Here is a 14871-nt window from a genome sequence, read left to right on the forward strand (position 1 = left end):
CATAGAAATAATTACTAATATTTCATAATGTGTTGGCGGTGCTTATATTAAATCTACATTATAAATAGCTGAAATCAAGGCAGCACATTTCCAATAAAAATAAAAGTAATGCTAAAATTCTGAAAAAATACTAAGTTTCCCGAGACTGAACAAGTCTGAAATATCATAAATAGGGTCAAGACGGGAAGTAATACTAAAATTCCAAACCTGTCACATTCATCAGCGCAGACTGAACAAAATTCATAGAAATGTTTTTTAGACTGAAACTAGTAATAAATTTACCAAACTGTAATATGATTTCAAAGAGACCGCCCCCCCCCTCCCAATAAACGAATCTGAGGTAAAGATTTTGAAATATATGACAAAAAGTGAATCTACTATTTTGGAACCTAAAGAGACTCTGGCAGAGAGAAAAAAGATTTAAAACATGGAAAGAAATATCTGTGGGAAGAAATTTTCGATAATTGACTATGACGTAGATTTAGTTTAGGAGAGCTTTCTTGTTTTCAATTCATTCTCATGTGGTCTTAAAATGGACTTTAAGAGTCCAAAGTCAGAGATTTTCAGCAGAAGCTGGCTATTCACATGCACATGCCTTGATGCACAGGTTTTATTATACCCATAACTGTCATAATACACGATTTGTTCAAATGTTGAAATCATCTTATTTGTGTCTAAATTTTGTACTTTTTCTTTTTTCTCTGCTGCCGCTGCGTCTAGATTATGCTTCATTTGAGAAATTGTTTCCTTAGTTATAGATGCTGTCTTAGCTTTTCTCGATCCACTTTTGCTTGAATTTTCCTTCCTTGCGAAAATAATTTAGTAAACTGATTTTACCTGCATAGCAAATATCACTTCGCTTGACAACGGCTTTTAATATACTGTTGTCGTTTAGATATAAATGCAGACAGATCCTTAGTTCGCGTAATCATTTGCATCAAACTTAATATTTCACGCTAAAGTTGATCCTCTGCATAATCAATCAAAAATTGAATAATCATTACCATCACTTAATCAGTTTAAAACGGAAATTGATAATAATGTCGTGAAGTATATTTCTTTAATCTAATTACATTAACCCCATCAACTGAAATCAAATGGTTATCGGTTCATGTGCATCTGAGCTGAGTAAATAACAATAAAGCATTTTGAACCACAGCAAATTAAACTTACAACGCGAATGCAAAAATTGTTAAACATGAATAAATCCACACAAAGAATATAATTCTGCATGCCCCTATTACGAAATGCTGTTTTGATATATTGGTCCCCAATGTGTCTGTGGATTTAATAAAATCAAGTAAAATCTGAAGTAATCATTCTGAGCAAAATTGGATTCCAGAGGTCCAGGTGACAACGCCTGGTTCTCCCTAACGACATATGTCGTGGACAAGTAGACGTATTGACATAGAAAATATTTTGATCTATAATTCTCCTGAGGGCTTTATTGCTGACGATACTAATGTTTACTGTGGGGAAAATCCACGTTTGGTCAATGAACGATATATGGTATTCGAATAGGATACGTTTGATGTCTTGGTTGAATACTTTGCTGAAATGTTCGTGGGAAATAAACGAAACCGTGTAAGCGAGATGTAAAGCGCTAAACGTAGATCAGGGTCATGTTTGTACAAGAGTTCTTGTAGCAGGACTTGTTTTATTTTCGACTGATATTTAAGATTTGATCCGAATGAATGATTTCTAACAACGTTACTTCTAAATGAGTTTTGTGACACAATCGTAACGCTTATCATACTTTTTGTCGCAAAACAAGTCTGAGTGTTACTGGGAAACACATTCATATTACTGTCAACTGGCAAAGTCAGTACAATTGATTATCCAAGTTTCGATGGTTCTTGCTTCTGAACTGTTACCAGATGTTAAATGACATGGGTGACGTCCGTACGTATGTCCATTGACACGAAAAGATGTCCAATTCGATAAACAATATTTGCCAAGCTGCGTTTAATTTTTCCGATACAAACCTAACCTGACGTGTTCAACATTTTTGTTGACCTATTGGAGCATGTCTCATATGTTCTAGATAATCAACGAAACACTGTCACGTCGTTTTGAACAGTCACTTCCTCTGGGGCAATTCTGAAACTTATTGATTACAAGCTTCTAATAGACTTGCTTGTTTTCTCAGCGTAATATCTGGGATATTATTAGACTCCGATAACCTGCGAATATTTTTGGGGAATTTTCGTATTATTTCATTCTCGACCATTCTAGTCTGTTGTTCCATAGTTTTCGTAGACACCGCTAAATACCGTGTCTATTTCGTAATTATATAATTAATTGTAATCACAGCCATTGAATGTTACTATGGGTTATCATCCTTGATTACAGCTATTTAAAACACTAGTAAAATATATACAATTATACCGTCACAGTCAATAGGGTCTAAGGTATAGGTAATGCTTTATATATAAATATGAGATATATGCATGTAGTCTCTGGCAGCATTCTGTTCTTTGAACATTCTTTCCTCTGTTTGATTTGTAAAAAGGTGAGTGTTCGATGGTGGCAAAGAAGGAATGCATATAGAAACTTAGAAATATAGAAACTTAGGAGCTTGCCCTCATTACTTTCCCGCTACTATAATCCTACCATTATACAACTGTTTGTAGGCGAGAGCGTTGGTCATTTGGTGTGCGTTTCGGTCAGTAGATGTTGGTGGATGGCGGTAAGTAAAGGTAAATGCTTGTCATTAAGAAGGTATGTTGTTCAGTCAGTGCCTATGTTTTCACATAGAGTTCCCCTTGAAGCTAAAGTCTTTTCTAATGCTTAACCTATGGACTAATGTTACATTACCATTCACGCCAGAGACTCATACTTTCAAGTTGGTGGCCGTCATGTCTATCCTGTGTGACTCAATTTACCATTGCCATTTGCGTTATATGTATGGCTAGCTTCTTGCATTACTATTTTGGTTCTCATTTTGCATTCACTTCGTCTACTCTCTTTTACTGACCCACTGCTATCAATACGTGCCTATTATTTATAACAATTTCTTCTATTTGCGACCTTGTCGTGCCTAGATTTAAGCTTGTAGTTTCTTAACCTGAACTGCGATTAAAATATACATAAATTACGATTTAAAAAAAAATCAATTTCAACAGGGTTTCATCATCTACACCATACAAGCTTGGGAAGGGATCGGGGCCTTCGTTGCGTATTGATCCCAATTGCACAAACGATGAACCGTCTATATTTGACTGCTCGACTGGCACCACGTGGAGTTCTTCTTCGTATGCATGTTCATGGAACGCTGGCGTCCGATGTACCCCTAACACTCTAGGTAAGTCACGCACGTACTGATCTAATTTTAAAATGCATTGCACAGTAAAAATAAAATAGATGCGGGTCAAGGTAGTTTATAAGTTTTATATTCTTGATAACACAATTCGAGGACTGAAAAAGAGGCCATTAAACAGTCAGCCAAAGATAGAGTTTATATTATTGTTGGTGATTAAACAACATTTTGTTTTTTCAAATGATATCATGGTTTTATCACATATGGCCAGAATTATTCAAAATAGAACCGTGGTCGGTTATTACAACCACTCACAACAGGTTTGGGCAAGGTTCTGAGAAAATCGAATTACTAATATGACAGACAAAATGTGTTCTGGCATCGATGTTTTCTACAAATAACGATCTAATATTAAACATGGCCCTGACTCAAAACATGTAACGTTTTGAGACACCTTTTAAATAATGTGCTCGCTTTACTGTGGCCGCATTTGCATTACAACATTCAACTATCAACGATTTTCAATGTCGTCAAAATGATAAATAGTTGTCCTGTCACATGATCGGTCTGGCTAAAACAAGCGGAAATCTTTATCTGAAAAACAGTACAAAAAGATTTTAAAATGGTGTGTCTATCTATCACAAAAATGTCTCCTCTATGAAAATTATCACATATCTTGTCATAAACTTTAAACATGTTTTGCTCAATTTGAAATAGTTAGGTCTCGCCTGAAGACCTTTGAAATGTACATGCATGATATCAATTTGCCATTAAATGAGACCAATGTAACACAACTAGAAAATGTTTACAATTACTTTTAAATTACATATTTGACAAGATTAATATCAAAATTTAACAGATGAATACTCTCTACTTGTCTTTCTGACCTGTAAATACAGGTAAGCGATACATAATTTACTTAGCACATAAATATATAAATTTTCCTCTTTCTGAATTAATTAAAATATTCGGATCATTCAAAACTTAAGAGAGGAGCAATGAAATAAATAAAACGTTTTATATTAATCCGGCTACATCACAAAAATAAGTTATTAAGTGCTACTGAGTGACGTAACAACTTCTGTCCATTTCTACTGCACTACAACGGTATTACAGGACTGTCATCTAGTCCTGTATCCCCTAATTCCTTTATGACACAATTTCATAAAAACTTGTTCTTATTAATTACTTCCTGAAATTAAATTTTCAGTGCTCATAATTTGAACAGTACAACATTTGTATCGCAATAGAAGTGATTAAACTAGGAAAGGATACTCATTTAATGGTGTAGCGCTAAAAAATCTTTTTAAATTGGAAGCTAAATATAGATGGTTCGTGCCAGGTGACTGGCAAAATAAATTATACCAGCTAGGTACTTGTGATCTTTGTATTAGAAATTGGTTCAAAGAGATTTTGGTAGATAATCATATAATATTAATATTAAAAACCGAAATACACAAAAAAGAAGGCAAAACACATATGACGTAACACGCACCTATGATGTGACACACAAGCACCTACCTTAACTAGAATTTTACATGTAAAATGCATACACTCGTTGGAAATGGGTACATCTTGGTAACACAGTCTGTCACACTCGCCAATTTGCAAGCAAATGACTTTCAACCTATAATTTGAAGTCTTGCGATTCAAACACGTTTCCAATTTCTTTTTCTCAACATTCTGATTTATGCATGTCTCGGAGACACTAACTATGAAACATGCACTTAATCCAAGAAGAGCAATTTGTCTTCTGAGTCCAGGTACCCATATAATTCAGCTTAGCTTCGTGCAAACATATCATGTATACTTCTTTCATTCAGTTTACAAATTTGAAATAATATTTCTCTTGTATGAAGATATTTCCCTTACAACGTCATCTGTGTCTCTGGAAACAGTATCATCTGCTAAGATGGCACACGCACACACATCTTTCTCTCTCTCTCTCCCTCTCTCTCTCTCTCTTACTCACGTTCTCTCTCTCTCTCTCTCTCTCTCTCTATATATATATATATATATATTCATTCTGAGAGAGACAGAAACATACATACATACATGCATGCATGCATGCATGCATGCGTACGTAAGTACATACATACATACATACATACATACATACATACGTACATACATACAAACATACATACATACATACATACATACTAAAGACGGATTAGATGATATCACAAGAAAACATGAATCAAATATGTTTTGAAGACAGAGAAGAAGGAAAAACAGGCAATATAGAAAACAAAGGAGGAAATGTGAAAGATTTGATTTTATACTCTGCATCATCTTGGCGATTTAGTATCTGTTTTATTACGTTGTGTGGACAGAGGTGACTAGTGAGGCCAATCTAGGTAATGATACTTGAGGATACTATTTTTTACCGGCCTCCTTTCGACAAAATAATATCTCGACACCGTAAACCAAACCTCGAAAACCGGATCCGAAAACCAAAGAGGAAAACACAGAGAACCAAAAACAAAACCAAATCCGGAAACCAAATTCAGACAGCACAAAAAAAAAAAAAAAAGAAAGCACAAACACGAGAGAGACAAGAACACCAAATTAAAACACCAAACAGAAAAACCCAAAGATGGGAACCGAAAACCCAGCCCAAAAACCGAACACAAAACAAACATAAACACCCACACTAACCACCATGACATCGACACAAGTACAAATCAGACTAATAGACTAGTCTCTAATGAAATCTGAAACTGTAAAATCACAATATGGGGACATATAAACATAAAATGTTATACAGTTTTATATAATACTTTTTCGTTTTATTTCTATATTTACATTCATCAACCATAGTTCTTCCCGCACTCCAGATAAAAAACAACAACATTTTACTCAGTTTTGTTTCTTAAATGGGTTTGTTAAGAATGGAATCAGATGGCACCCATGTGGAATCAGATGGCACTCTTTTGATAAACCAAGCAAAGGTCTTAACGTTCTTGGAGACAAATGAACTAGTCATTTGTTATATCAGAACTTGTATCTACGTTATTAATTTCAGACGTTTCCTTAAGATTTGTTTAGAACATTTTGCCAAGCATTTTAAAAATTCACATTTCTCACTATTCTTCTTTTTGTGAAACTATACTACTTTAGTATTCTCAGTGTTAGTACCAAAGCCAGAGATTTTTGCATATAATTGTAGTATCACCCCAAGAGCCAGTAATGACTTCATAAATACGTAAAGAATCGATTAGGTATAATCTGCCAATTGTGACATAAATATTCGGTATCTACAACAAAATATCTTTAACACAATGATTGACCCAAAATAATCAGAATATATGATAAAAATATGTCAAGAAAGAAATTCCTCGTCTTCTATGACGCTTAATAAGAAATCATCTGAATACTTGACTATTGTAAACAGTACACAATTAAATACCTTTATAAACAGCGAGACAGTACTTTCAATAAATGAACCAAATGTGTCAAACATGATTACTTTACATGTAAGTTTCCTTGTAAGCAAATCAAAGGCATATTCAATGTCAATGGGATGGAGAAGACCACTAATGTATCTGTCATTCTTATACTGCATTATATAATAAATGCCCCATATGTCATCCCGATTATACATGCTAGTTATGAAACCCATTTGATTAGTTTCAATTACTTTTGGTTGGAATTATTTAAGTTTATATGCAGTTTTCGCAAGTGATATAAGCCTGCATGTTTTAATTATTGTATGTTCTTGTTCCATTAGAGATACATATTAGAATTCCTTTTGTTGACCGTCGCTAATGAAAAATATCATGTCCAAGCGCAAAGTAATTGAGATCTTTGAAAACATAATTTCTGATCTCCACCATAAGGCGATCAGAACCAGGTCGTATATTAACATTAATATTTTTCTGAAACTCCAAAACCTCAAAATGAGTTTGTTTCAAGATTATATATTTTTCCTAACTGCTGTGTTTAGATATCTGATTAAAAGGAGTCTAGATTAATACGTGAACCGTCTTTTAATTTGCAAAGATTCCGATGATATGATTTACTTTATTAAAATTATATTAATATGATGATCTCCATGTGCCATTGATTTTCATTAACTATGATATCAGTTGGGATAAAAAATTTGCTTTTGGGATAGTTTGTTACTTTCCCTCCAGTAGATGCAACTTTTGGCCTTATTACTGCTCGTTCTAACTCCTGTACCCAACCTACTTTAACTACTATTTTAACGTTTTCTCTGCCATGAACTCCTAGTTACTTTCTTTTGGGTGTTACTTATTTCTTTAGAATATGAATTCCTTTAGCAAATCCTCATACAACATCTAATCATCTATCAAAAATATATTTTGGCTATTATGAAATGAATACACACGGAGAGCATATTACTTAACATTTATTTTGTCAATGGTCTATATAACATTAATATCTCAAATGTAAATTATTAAATTTTGAAAAGTGTTCTGTGCATGATATTATATCGCAGTTACGTCTAACATCAAAGGTAAACAACTTAATGATCTGACATATATCCTATTTCAAGATCGGCCTCAACTTCAATTTTTTTAAATCTGAATTTTAAAGAAATCGAATTACACAATTTGTAGATTATTTTGTTTTTGTTTTGAAGAAAATGGTTTGCTTTCCATATTCAACTCCCTCAACAGATCCATTAAGCAAGGTCAAATGCCACAAAGTTTAAAGCATACCCTTATGTCTGGGTCTTTTATGCAACTAGTACAATAGTCCATATACATATATATATACACACACAATGTTCTTCTTATGTTTTGCATTGTGTATACTGTCGTACATTATAACTTATCGGTATTGTTAGTACATGTTACTACAAGTATATTTAATACTGAATAATTCTACATATCAAAGTAAAGTACCTATTTTATTGAATTAAAAGGAGAATTTACGCCTGATTGTCGATCTTCCAATCAAAGTGTTACTGTCGGACACGCGATCTCGATACTTAGGTCACAATGTTGAGTGAGGAAGTCATGAAATTAGTTGTGTTATATTCAAATCTTTAACTAGTTATTGTAAAAGGTGACCGCTGTAGATCATTTCCCATTAACAAAACTAAATCTGCAACATTATTTATATGCGTTTGATGACTGCTTATTCAGTTTTTATATCAAAATGATGTTGCATCATATTCATAAGGAGGTAAGTCTTGACAAGACTTCATAGGCCTTTCACATTAATCAGTTTTTTTTTAAAAAAAATAACTAGCTGGCATTTTGAAGATATTAAGAAAACATACTATAAATAATTTGATTTAGGACTTATAGTAATGCTAAAGAATGTATTTCACCAGGAACGAACTATATATTACACTAGGTGTGGCTATTGCTTCACATCGACAATAAATGAGTGACAATATAGTACTGGCGAGTGGACCATATATATATATATATATATATATATATATATATATATATATATATATATATATATATATATATATATATATATATATATATATATATATATATATATACTAAGTTTCAATACATTGATGCTTCTGAGTTTACCGTATATATATATATATATATATATATATATATATATAATTTTGACTATCAGCGTCTAGAAAGTATGATATGTATCCTTCCAGATATAAAGCTATACGATTCGAGCCTATAACATAGTATGGTCTGTTTATCTAAAATCAAGAAACCATAAAACGTTGAATGATTTATAGATTGAAAACCATACTTATTTAACTAAAACAACTGCCTTCTCTCCCGAGTATTACGGATAAATATTTGTTTAATTGCAACGCTATTAGATAATACAATACTCTGACACCGTCGTTTTGATGCAATGTATATATCGAGAGGTTATATAATATGTTTTTATATGATAGTTTAAATATGTGTCTCTAATAAGTGATACCTTTATGTATTATAGAAAACAAGCCGATTTTGTATTTCTTTCATATTTAAACAATAGATAGAGCCTGTAAGTACCTTCCCTAACCCAAGCTTTGTCATCTGACCAAATCATTGACAAAACCGTAATTATACAGTCCATCATTAAGAAAGATTTTAAACTGAATGCTAACATTGTCTTGAAATACCGCCGATAATCACTTGCTGAACAACATCTGAAATACTTTCAAAGTTGTTTTAAATCTACCTTAAATTTGTCTGTTCGCCGTCTAAAGAATTGGATAATATTTATTCTCTATTCCTTAGCAATTTACAAGCAATATAGGAATACATCAGTGATCTTAAGCTGATTAATTTCTAAGTATTTGATAACCTGAACTGACCTGATCGTGAGAATTCGCTAAGTTGCTGCTGAACGTTTCTGATATTTTCTGAATATTATTGCGCTATTGGTAACAGTAAGTGTTCTTGCTGAAATGATACAGAATAATTGCAAACGTTTCAGAACCTTTTGATACATAATGTGTTAAATTTTCTTCACGAATATGTGAATATATCCTGAAAACCTCATAAGCATTTGCTTATGGAAGAAACCTACTGTTTGCCTCAAACATTGTGTAAAGGTGCTAATTTGAGTAAGTAATAACGTACTCATCTCTAAGCACGAGAATCAGATGTATATACAGCGAATTTTCAGCAAACAATTTCTTAGAGAAACTTATACACTGGCTAACAACATTTCAAAAGAGATTGATGAGTCTTCCTTCACATAGGTGAAAAAATAGCCGTGATCAGTCCTGTTAGGGCTGAGAAGTATAGTAATATATCGAATTACACCGCTTGGAATCACACAAGATGAACGGGTACCCATTAATTATTAATATTTATTGCTATCCCTTCTCTTGTGGACTGGGACATGTGTATGTCTTTGTATTCATTTTACCAGGCAGAGACAAGGTACGCCTCGCGTATGGATCAGCACCGTCCAATGGAAAGTTGGAGGTGTTTTACAACGGGCAGTGGGGAGGAATATGTATGAAATCATGGACCCAGATGAATACAAAGGTTGTCTGCCGAATGATGACGTACTAGTAAGTCAGCGTCTTTATATCTTGCATCCAATATCAATCGATGAAACATGTTCAATACGAAACCAATTAATCATAATAGATAATACTTCTGCGTATCCGGCCTTCATACAAAATGATTGAGATTCAACAAAATAAAGGTTGAACTCAGTGAAATAATAAAACATGTCAACTTTAAATTTATTCCTCTTATACCTTATGTAATCATGTTTTGAAAAGTGCATCTGTTAAAATAAATGTTATATTTCAAAACATCATATATAATTTTAAAGAGCAATAGGTATAATGCGACCCAATACAAGACAAAATGATGAATTTATTCAGGAAAATACATTGTTTTATTTAGCTTCAAGTTTAGATCACGAATTATATGTGAGTCGAATGTACTAATTTAGGACTAATAAATCGGCCTCAAAATAATAAAAAAGCGCAGGATTGAAGAAATGCCGCATTTCCGCAGAGGTAAATATTGTCTGTGAAATGTGTTTTGTATATCTTTCAGAACGTTACTATCAGCTTGTACCACAAATCTTTTTCTGCTGTGAAATATATGTTCCTTTCTTTCGTCTGTAAATCCAATTGTAAAATGAACATGTACTTTAAAATTAAGAGCAGCTGTAGAGCTATTTAAATGATAGAGCGCGCATTGATAATTTTGATTTATTAATGCTTTTCAATCCATACAGTGGGTAAGTTTTTTAAAAGAATGGCATGTACAGAAGATAAAAACGAAACGAGTTTTGAACTGATCAAATATAACACATATCTATTGACAAACATTTCCAATTTCTATTGGGTTCTCAACATTGCATTAGACATTTCAGTTTTTCGTTGTTTTTAGTAATGAACAAGATATAAGTAGTGTTCATATTGATACCCAAAAGTTAATATGATTTGATTTATTTGAAGCACATTGGCGCCATATTACAGTGCCTTCAAAGGCATTAGTAGAACGATACGTATTGGAGATATTCAGTGTCGTGGTGATGAAGCAGACATTGGGCTATGTAAGGCATTCCTGGATAAAGGCAATTGTACCGATCAAGTTGTTGGAATAGATTGCTTCGGTAGGTGTCAATGCATGCGTCCTATATATGAACTAACACTATGTTTTGGTAAGAAAACTGCTGAAACATTTACTAAGGTTACATTCGTACGTTTCTAGGATAAGATCATGGATTTGATAAAGTGCTCATCGAAACAATAATGGTTAAACACAATGCCCAGAGTAGTGTGAGAATTCAAACATGATCAGGAGCAGAGAATTTTCGATGCTTGTATAATTTGAACTCGGAGAAGGTTAATGTCAGTGTCACGATCGAATGAGACGAACGAATTACTATATCATGTACAAAAGCATAGCTGTATTCGACAAGCATCGAATTGTTTGACGAAGGTAGCTATATATCTATCTATCTATCTATCTATATATATATATATATATATATATATATATATATATATATATATATATATATATATATATATATATATATAGTATTTACGCTGTATCAATGATATATCACGAGATATATAAATGTTTCTTGTAAAGGAAACAAGGCTTGCCGAGTTTCCTTTTAATGAAACACTTATACAACGAGTGGTACATAATTGATACAGCGTATATACAGTACATATATTTTGTTTATATCACATGCAAATACATTTGTTCGCCCCTTGAACAGATTTTAAGATTGACTACAAGCAACCGTGTATTGACTGAGTGAATGAACTCCTCACATCCATTCCGTGTCTGTCCCTTATACAATGTTATGTGCCTTTTGTTGCTATATACAATCACCTTTACATATTAATAAGTTGATTGTTTTCTCCGTTGAGTCTAAAGTTTTATTCACATTGATTAAACAATATAAGGCACCCTTACGATTTAATTATGATAAATGGTTTTAATGAAGAAAGCAGATCACTATAAACACATGGTTAGCTCAGCCATTCACATGAACGCTCAACCATTCACATACCGGCGTTTAGAATTTGGTGTGGAATAGAAACTAAGCAAAGTGATGAAACAACAAGAGGAAATAAATATTTATATTATATTTACAGTTGATTTAAGTCATTATTCTCCTTTAATAACAGTACTACCGACCATAAAACTCTCTCTCTCTCAGTCTCTCTCTGTCTCCCATAAATTTACGGCTCGACTTAAGCGAAAATCCCCTACGCTCGCCTTTTCATCGATGTTCGCCCGTATCTTGCTACGATGATCCAGAGAGAGAAAAGAGATACAGAGAGAGAACCGAGAGAGACAGAGAGAGAAAGAGAGGCAGAGAGAGAGAAATGGGGAGGCCATTGAACATTTTCATATTAATTATCAATATTCGATTTTTAAAACGTTACAATAGGTTTAAGAAATAACAAGAAAACAATAAATATATCACAGTATGTGCCCCACGTGACCGACAGTGTTTGCAATATTGCATCATGGATTATATAAACACAGTAGATAAAGCCAGAGGGAAGTGCACACTTACCATTACGACGAAACATATTGTTATAGATTACTTGATGTCAGTCCTATTTCAAGGTTTTTATCCAGCCCAAATTATTTTTCTCTCTCACTCTATGTATGTCGCCCCTTATGCATGACAGGGAAGCGAGAACGCAAAGCAGAAAGGATTGCGATGAAATTATGTACCATATTAAACTCATTTAGAAAATTGGGGTTATTAATACTTTTTATCGTTTTTCATACGTCACTAATGATTAACGAGTGGACATCACATATTTGCAAGGATGCCACTGCAAGAATGTTTATATCTGCGTATTATTGCGTCATTGGCGAATCGCAATTTGATATACCAATTTTACAGGTATACCAAATTGCTTTATCGCTATATATATATATATATATATATATATATATATATATATATATATATATATATATATATATATATATACAATGAATTGAGAACGAAGAGTGTAAATCTACAAGTTTAGTAAAATAACAAGTATTTTATTTCCCTAGAATATAAAAGTGAAACATTTCCATCAGCCATTTAAAGTCTTGTAAATTAATTATACATAATCCTAAATTTTCAATCTTAAGTCCAGACGTATGGAGTTTTCAGTATGAATTGAACTAATCTGGAATGACTTCTTTTATCACAATGATTTAACCCAGAATGTCTTTGAATGAGTTTTCAATAATCCGTTTTATGTGATGCAGTGGATATAGTCAATGAGCAACTTAGCGGAATACTTTACATAAATGATCTATATTGCTACAAGGTGGTTAGAAGTACACTCATTATGCATTTGTATATGCATGTTTTTATTTATGTCTCCAGCTAAATGACATTCTTACCTTTTCCCACCAATGAGTTAATACGTTGTTGGACGAGATGTAATTTTCAGGCTCTGATACTTTATATATATACGTGTGCATATGTATATACATATATATATATATATATATATATATATATATATATATATATACATATGTATATACATATATATATATATATATATATATATATATATATATATATATATATATATATATATATATATATATATATATATATATATATTAGCAGATTGCTGTGCTGACGTCCTTAAATATTTAAAGTTTTTTAGTTGCTATACATATTGCATGTTAACATACAAATACATTTTTGCATTGTCCCATCTACCCGTTTTTAGAAGAACCGTTTTGATGACAAAAACGTAAATTTTCTTTCTTTCCAGTATAAAAACTACTGAACTACTAACATATTGTTTTTAAATAATGTATATTCAATTTATAATTACTGATGTTTTATTACAGTAAGGCTCCCACGAAATACCTTCATCATATACACACCGCTAACTGTTCCTTCTTGAAGTAATGGATATATTTTTAAACTGAAGGATCACGCGGTGCTTTCAATTATAATTTATTGAAGCATTACATTGCAGGTATCAATGAATGTTTGAGTTTTCCATGCGAACATGGTGGCAACTGTACAAAAACAAACGGTACATACTTGTGTACCTGCCCAATTGGTTGGCAAGGGAAGAACTGCTCTACAGGTAAATCTTATGTTCTTTGATCGTATTGCCTATGCGCAAATTTTCACACAGTATCGAATGTTGATGTAGATTACACGTACGTTTTATTATTCTTCTTCAGCTATATATAATGATATAATATATGTCCTGTCTTAGTAGGTGATGCAAATTATCGTGTTATACAAATGAAAAAGTATATAATGATATTCCTTTTGTTGTTTTCAGGCAATGTATTATTAAGTGACATAACGTTAATGAACCTTTTTCTAGAAAGGTACCTGTTACCACCAGCCTTAGAACAAAGGCAACGCTTTACGACACGAAAATGTATTAGTGGAAAAATGGAATTTGTTAAATTTAGAAAACAATCCAAAGGGCTCAAGTAAGATAAATAGGAAAATAGACTTAACCTGTCTGCCTCAATGGATGAGAATATTTTCATTTATATACAACTGAGTAAAGAATGGAATTGACCATACACGTTTTACACGTAATATTTAGTAAATCTGAAAGAAGGCAGTTCATATGTATTAGACAGGTCTCATAAAATGAGCATTGATACTGAACCCGGGTGCACCCTTACACAAAACGCTCGTTCTTCCTTGTATCGAATAAATAG

At 32.6% G+C, this 14871-nt stretch overlaps 1 protein-coding gene across 2 annotated transcripts in view; it reads left to right on the forward strand.

Annotated features, from left to right (window-relative positions):
• LOC149797062 (scavenger receptor cysteine-rich type 1 protein M130-like) overlaps positions 1 to 14871 on the forward strand; it is a 156887-nt gene that overhangs the window by 117858 nt on the left and 24158 nt on the right. For both annotated transcript variants that reach the window (XM_089961740.1, XM_089961741.1), the window contains 4 exons: positions 3126 to 3304; positions 10091 to 10235; positions 11142 to 11299; positions 14160 to 14273. In XM_089961740.1, the coding sequence (XP_089817866.1) occupies positions 3126 to 3304; positions 10091 to 10235; positions 11142 to 11299; positions 14160 to 14273 (596 nt within the window). The remainder of the gene's footprint in view (positions 1 to 3125; positions 3305 to 10090; positions 10236 to 11141; positions 11300 to 14159; positions 14274 to 14871) is intronic.

Source organism: Sinohyriopsis cumingii, chromosome 6, assembly GCF_028554795.1.
Source record: "Sinohyriopsis cumingii isolate HCF-2022 chromosome 6, ASM2855479v2, whole genome shotgun sequence".
NCBI classification, from domain to species: domain Eukaryota; kingdom Metazoa; phylum Mollusca; class Bivalvia; order Unionida; family Unionidae; genus Sinohyriopsis; species Sinohyriopsis cumingii.